We start from the raw sequence: 6,138 nt of genomic DNA, 5'->3' as shown, positions 1-6,138 counted from the left end.
AAAATGTCCAGGTGTAGATATACTAAGCTAGTCAGTAAAAATGAGAGCTCACTGTTAAGAGCTGAAGAAGGCTCTGTACTGTATTGCAGGGAATAAAATGGCAGATGTAATTCAAAGTTGATAAAGGCAAAGGAATGGGGAAAATGTCCCTTAGAGACCACAGAATGGTGGGCTCCAAACTGGCCTCTGCCTCTCATGGAGGATAGTCTGGAGTAACAGCAGGCTGTTCAGTGAAAATGTTGGATGTCTGCTCTAGGAGAAGCTGGTGGAATGCCAGGAATTATTAGGAAAAAAAATAGAAGACTAAGCAGGAATTGTTTGCCCTTGCACAAATTATGTTGCATCAGCATCTGGAGTAGTAGCGGAATGGACAGCAAGGATGTCTAAAACATAGAACAACAAAGGCACAAAATACGTACGTCAAGCAGTTACTCAGCAAGGTTCAACACTTTTCAGCGTATATAAACTCTGTCAGAGTATCCAAATCTCCTAGATGCACAGGTTTCAGGAGTGGCTATGAGTTGCATTTGTTACCAATTCTGCATGTAATGATATTGCATTGTTTTCTTTTGAATTGTTAGTGTCGGACTCATTTGATGAGATGTGGATGTCTACCTCTGACGTCTCTTTGTAATCAACAAAAAGAAATTAGCAGTTCTGAGAAAGAGTCTGTCTCATTCTCACATAAATATCTAAAATACATCTGATAAATTGCATCTGAATAGAATTTACTTCCCCTCATCAGCTATGAAAGGAGTCTAGATTTTCGTGTCCAAAGTTTAATGCAGATTTTTCTTGCTAGATGAGACAACTTGCACCACAAATGTTCACACATTTGCCATCATTAGAATGGATTGCTGCAGTACACCCATCTACAATTCATGTTTGGATGAGACTAATTTGCCCTTAACCTATGTGTATTAAATTAAAATATCTGTAACTAAGTTATCTGTGTAAGGCTCCAGTTCTGTTGGTAGAACTGGAAGCATCTCTGCAAACGTCTTAAGGGGGCAAGTAGCTCATCCTGAAATAAACTTTGGAGATTATTTCAGATGCTGAAGTAAGGTGAAATAAATAAATGCAAAATAAAAAGAAAGAAAATGATACTTCTGGTGCTTAGTGCTAGGACATAAGATGGGAACTCTGTAGTAGTCAGTTCAAAAGTACTGTAGCCAGGTTTTATTTACTAAAATTGGGTTTTGCATAATCTGATATCACGTCTCTGCTTTCAAAAGCATAGTACCTGAAGTGAACTTTAAGGCTGATTATCATCCAGCTAGCTGCAATTTCCAGGTACTGGTGTGCTACCTAGAGTTCAAAGTTTCCTTAGTCTTCCACACATTTGTGGTCTCTAGCACATTTTTCTCTCCCTGGACATGTTGTGCAGCACGTATTTTTGGGGTAGATTCAGGCTAAGATTGTAATTATCCTACATACTTGTGGTCTGGCCTGGTATTATCCATCACAATACCGTCATGTGCTGGGCACTGACAGCACACTTAAAAAGCTATTTTTTATGTGTTATAATTAGCATGTTGGGTAATTTTCTTGTAGCATTAAGGCAAACTTGCCAGCGCTTTCAGCACAAGAGTTCCCAGAAGTTTCTTTATGTAGCAGGGCCGGCTGCCTCGTGCATGCAAGCAGCAAGCAGTCTGAACTGCATGTTCTTTACAGGTCCTTCTTCACTGTATGGGAAGTACAGGCTGAAATACATGATCTGTAAAATATCACAGTGTTACAAAATAATAGCACGGCCTAATCCTTTCACCTCATTTCAGCTTCCCATTCCAGTCCTCAGTCATGGTTTACAAGAGACTGAACTGAAGGTCCACTTGCAACTTCAGCTCCTCAGTGTCAGCTGCAGCATCCCACCTTCAGACTCTCATTTTCTTTAGCAAATGTAGGAGGGTGCTCTCATCTGTTTGTCTAAGTATTGCTATTCTCAATTGTCACTCCTCTTAACTGCTGCTTTTAAAATTGCCTCAATCCTCTAGCAGCTTATCTGTGCTCAGCAGCTCCATGTGGGACACCTGCTCTGCATTTGTTTTTCTTCTCCGGGCTGCGACTCCCTTACTTGATTCTCTTTCAGACAAACATGCCACAGTGCTTAGAGATTACTTGATTTCCACACTTAAAAGGTCTTCTATAGAATCATAATGGTGACCTGCTGGTTGCCTGTAAGATAATGCTTTTCTCAGCTGCTTGAGCATTGTCTGTGTTGTCCAAAGTCCTACCCGGTGGAGTACAAAGAGCAGACGCTGACAAAGCTGAGTATTCACGCTTGTTATGTCCCTAAAGTCACCAGCAGGGAAAAAAAAATTAAATGGAGAGGATTCAAGTAAAACAGTTGAAAATGGAGAGAGGAGGGAAAAATAGGCAGTAAATATAGGGAGCCAAGCAGAACAGCAGGGTGTATGGACAGTTGATTAAAAGCTGATCTTCCATGTTGTTGCCTGTTCCAATTACAGAATTGGGAAATTTCTCCACAGAACCAAATCCAAATTCTTTACTCATGAAATCTCCATTTCTGCACCTGATGAAGGAAAGTGGGTAGCAGTTGTTAGTACCATGCTAGCCTCATCAGTGATCTGCAGAAGTTATCTTGTATCTATCAAGGAGCTACCAGCTCTGCAGGGTCCGTTCTATAAAACCCCTAAAGTCTGTATTTGTCCCCATTTTTTCTTATGTGTTTTCATGTACTTTTTTTTTCTTGTAACCCCCTGTTAGCTGGTTTTTTTCGGCCCTGCCATTTCAGTTTACAAACCCTAGGTATGCTCTGGAAGATCCCATTTTCCAGGCACCTATTTTAGGATGGATTTAGAGCAATGCTGTTAAGTGATATAGAAGCACAGGGCTGCCTCCCCCAGCCGCACTGGCCCGGGACCCTCCTGCCTGTCTCCTGGAGCCCAGCTCGGGGACCCAGGATCTCTGCCCAGGCTGAAGGATGCCTTCCCCTCTGTAGGCTCAACCTGTAGTGAGGCTGAGGATACATCCCAGAGGTACACACACAATTAACAGCCCTTCAGTTAGTGTGAGTGGTGAAATTTGTTTCTTGAAATTGTCTCCATGTTTGCTTTGTCAGGTCTGTGTCTCTGTGTATTTTGTTCCCAGTTTCCCCCTTTTTCCCATAGTTTCCCAACTGACAAAGTCCCCAGTCAGGCAACCTTGCTGGAGTAGATATTCCCTCACTCACATGTGCCCTCACTAGTGAGTGTGACTGACCAGGTTCAGTTCCCATCACCACCTCCCGTATTATTTGCATCACATTTGTGTCTCTGGATGTTCTTGTTCATGGCTTCCTCCTTTTCTCATCAACCTCAATTGAAAAAGGTCCTTGACCAGATACCCTTAAAGGAGCAGGCACTCTCTTGCCACACACCCTTACACACATCTTTCTCTGTCTCTAGAGGCAGTTGGATGAATCCAACCCTGTGTGCCTAAGCTACTTCATTCAGTAGATCCTCATGCTACTAATGGTTCCTCTCATCAGGAATGATGTCAGCCATTTCTGGAGCTTGTCATATCAGTGACTACTTTGGGACCTGACCTTTAAAAGAGATAACAATCATTTTTGCGCCTAGCCAGATGTTGCTGAGCTCTCTGTGGAAAATAAAAGTACAGTGATTATGAGTTAACTTCTTCATGCTTTGCTTACATAGATTGCATGAACAAGGTACAGTTTCCATGGCTTCAGAGCAATGGGCATGGCATGGTTGTTTCTCTGCTTTCATATTTGTAGTCTATAAATTCAGAGAGCAAGCCCCCAAAAACTTCTGGGCTGAAAATGTCCACTCAGCATGTGCACCACCCTCTAAAGTCTATGTTATTTCACAGCCTACTTTGATCTCCTTTTTAGCTATCAAATGCCTCTGCTAACTGCTTGTTATAGTTGTATCTTTATATTTCCTCTTGCGCTCTAGCAGGACATGTGGTGACTGTTTCTCCCCCTACTTTCTGAAAAGCAAATTTGGAGAGTTAATCTACGGGACAGAAGGCAACTGCCAACGTTCTCCTATGAATAGTTCTGCTCCCAGCCCTTGAGAAGTTAACTTGAAGAAGATACTGCATTTGTAGACCTGATGCAGACTAGGGATATTGTGATATCAAGCTTTTTCTTCTGAGCAGTGGAAGGAAAACAGGTCAATGCAGGGAGCTCTGAGCATGCAAAACCAGAGAGCACGGCAATGTTATGACTAATGGTGCCATGTAAGTTCATGATGAATGGTAAATTCTAGTGTATGATCATTTGTTTTCAGAGCTGGTCACCTTGCCTACTCGATGATCTCCCTGCAGGCAGGGAACTTCTGACATGTGATTACGATATATAATTGCAGAACAAGTCCAGAAACATCCTTGGATTTGGAGCTCTGTTTTCAGGAAAGCTGGTATTTCTGCACCTGGACACTGCTTCTTGTATGTGCTTTTTAGGGTTTGCTAAGCTGTTGAAATAGTCTTCAGCAAAATACTTTTTCTCATGGCAATGCAGTTTTCAGTAAGTGCCCACCAGGCCTGCTGACTCACGCTCTCTTGACTTTGTGGTTTGTGGTGGTATTTTGGAAAACTTGATTCTGAAATGTCTGGCAAAGCTGCATGAATTTGTTGACACACTTTTTTTTCTTCTACATACAGACCCTAATATGGTCAATGCAGGAGACATGAATGGTTCTGGCAACCTGATGGATTTTCTGGATGAGCCTTTCCCTGATGTTGGGACTTACGAAGATTTCCACACCATTGACTGGCTGCGGGAGAAATCACGCGACACTGACCGCCATAGAAAGGTAAAGGTGTTTGGCTTTGAGGCATCGCAGTCCCTGGGTTACAGCCATCATGATGGTGAGAAAAACAAGCTGTTTTCCAAAGTTATTGCTTCCTACCTTGTTGTGTGACTTGAGAAGAACATCTAAAAATGGATGCGCTATGTCTTGAGTTTGTAAATATAAAAGGGCTCCCAGTAACTTAATCAGCAGAGCATGTCTAAAAAATAATTGAGACTAGGGGGAGTAGAGAGCAGAGAAATTGTATACACCTTCTATGAGGTGAAATATTTTTTATTTTAAACATTATGCACTAAAACTGTGTTTGCCTGAATCAGCAACATGTCTATATATATGCTTAATTTCAGATTACAAGCAAAAGTAAGGAATCCATATGGGAGTTCATCAAGAGTTTGCTGGATGCCTGGTCAGGATGGGTTGTAATGCTTCTCATAGGACTACTGGCAGGTATGTGTGTGTGACTGTCACAGGTATGCCTGAAAACATTTCACCCAAGGTTGCTGCAGTGCCATCTGCTTCTCTTTTTACTTCATTGTCTCTCCACTGATGTTTTAAGCTAAAAAGTCAGCTATGCACCCAAGCAGTTATAATCCTTAATAAAAATACCCGCTTGCAAAGTCTCCTGCTGAGTGCTGACCTAGAAAAAATGCTATTCACCAGTAGAGGGATTTTTCTATTGCTTTTGGAAATGCACATCTGAGCGCTTTACACTCGATGGACTACTTTGACTTTCCGAATCTTTGATTCACAGAAGTCAATTTTATTGGTAGGATTTTTTTTTTCTTGTCTTCGCTTTAATTTTGCAAGTAGGTGTTATGATGTGAAGAAATGTTGGTTGTGGACACTCAAAGGGGAGCTTTGTAAATTGCTATATCCACTGGCGTATCTACTTTATACATGCTTGAAGGGAAAATAGAGTTTCAGACTCAGTTTCAGATCTGCTTCCAGGCCAGACAGACATTACACATTTAATAGCCTGCTTAAACTCAGAGGGCAAATTCATTAATTTCCTGAATTGCTCCTGTCTTTTGCTTAGTTTAGCACATCTTCCAGCTTGGAAAGCTGCACTTCTCTTACCAAGTTGAAACAGCTGCCATTTTTTATGCTTTTTCAGTGATGCCAGGGTGCTCTTGTATCAAGCATGCATGATGCAAAGTTTCACAGTTTCCAAGTGGTGTGAAGTTCCTGCTTACCAACTGTCAAGTTAGTATGTTTATTGCAGTTGTTCAGGAGCCTCAGAAGTACTGGGAAATTTTTTGAGAAAATGTTGCTGAAGGGACATTTTTGTCCAATTATGTTATTTTGTAGACATACATTTGTTTCCACAAAAGCTTTGACGGGAGGGTGAGATGGGAAGAGA

The 6,138-nt window shown here is 41.6% G+C and overlaps 1 protein-coding gene across 2 annotated transcripts in view; it reads left to right on the top strand.

The window, feature by feature from the left end:
* Nucleotides 1–4,634: 4,634 nt before the first annotated feature.
* Nucleotides 4,635–6,138, top strand: part of CLCN4 (Cl-/H+ antiporter 4) — a 28,042-nt gene continuing 26,538 nt past the window's right edge. The window contains exons 1-2 of one of the 2 annotated variants that reach the window (XM_010167471.2): nucleotides 4,635–4,781; nucleotides 5,126–5,225. In XM_010167471.2, the coding sequence (XP_010165773.1) occupies nucleotides 4,638–4,781; nucleotides 5,126–5,225 (244 nt within the window). In that variant the 5' untranslated portion in view covers nucleotides 4,635–4,637. The remainder of the gene's footprint in view (nucleotides 4,782–5,125; nucleotides 5,226–6,138) is intronic. The other variant, XM_010167472.2, reaches the window with a different exon arrangement.

The sequence above is a fragment of the Antrostomus carolinensis genome, unplaced genomic scaffold, assembly GCF_000700745.2.
Source record: "Antrostomus carolinensis isolate BGI_N321 unplaced genomic scaffold, ASM70074v2 scaffold2335, whole genome shotgun sequence".
Lineage (NCBI taxonomy): Eukaryota > Metazoa > Chordata > Aves > Caprimulgiformes > Caprimulgidae > Antrostomus > Antrostomus carolinensis.
This window is presented reverse-complemented; position numbering and strand designations above follow the sequence as displayed.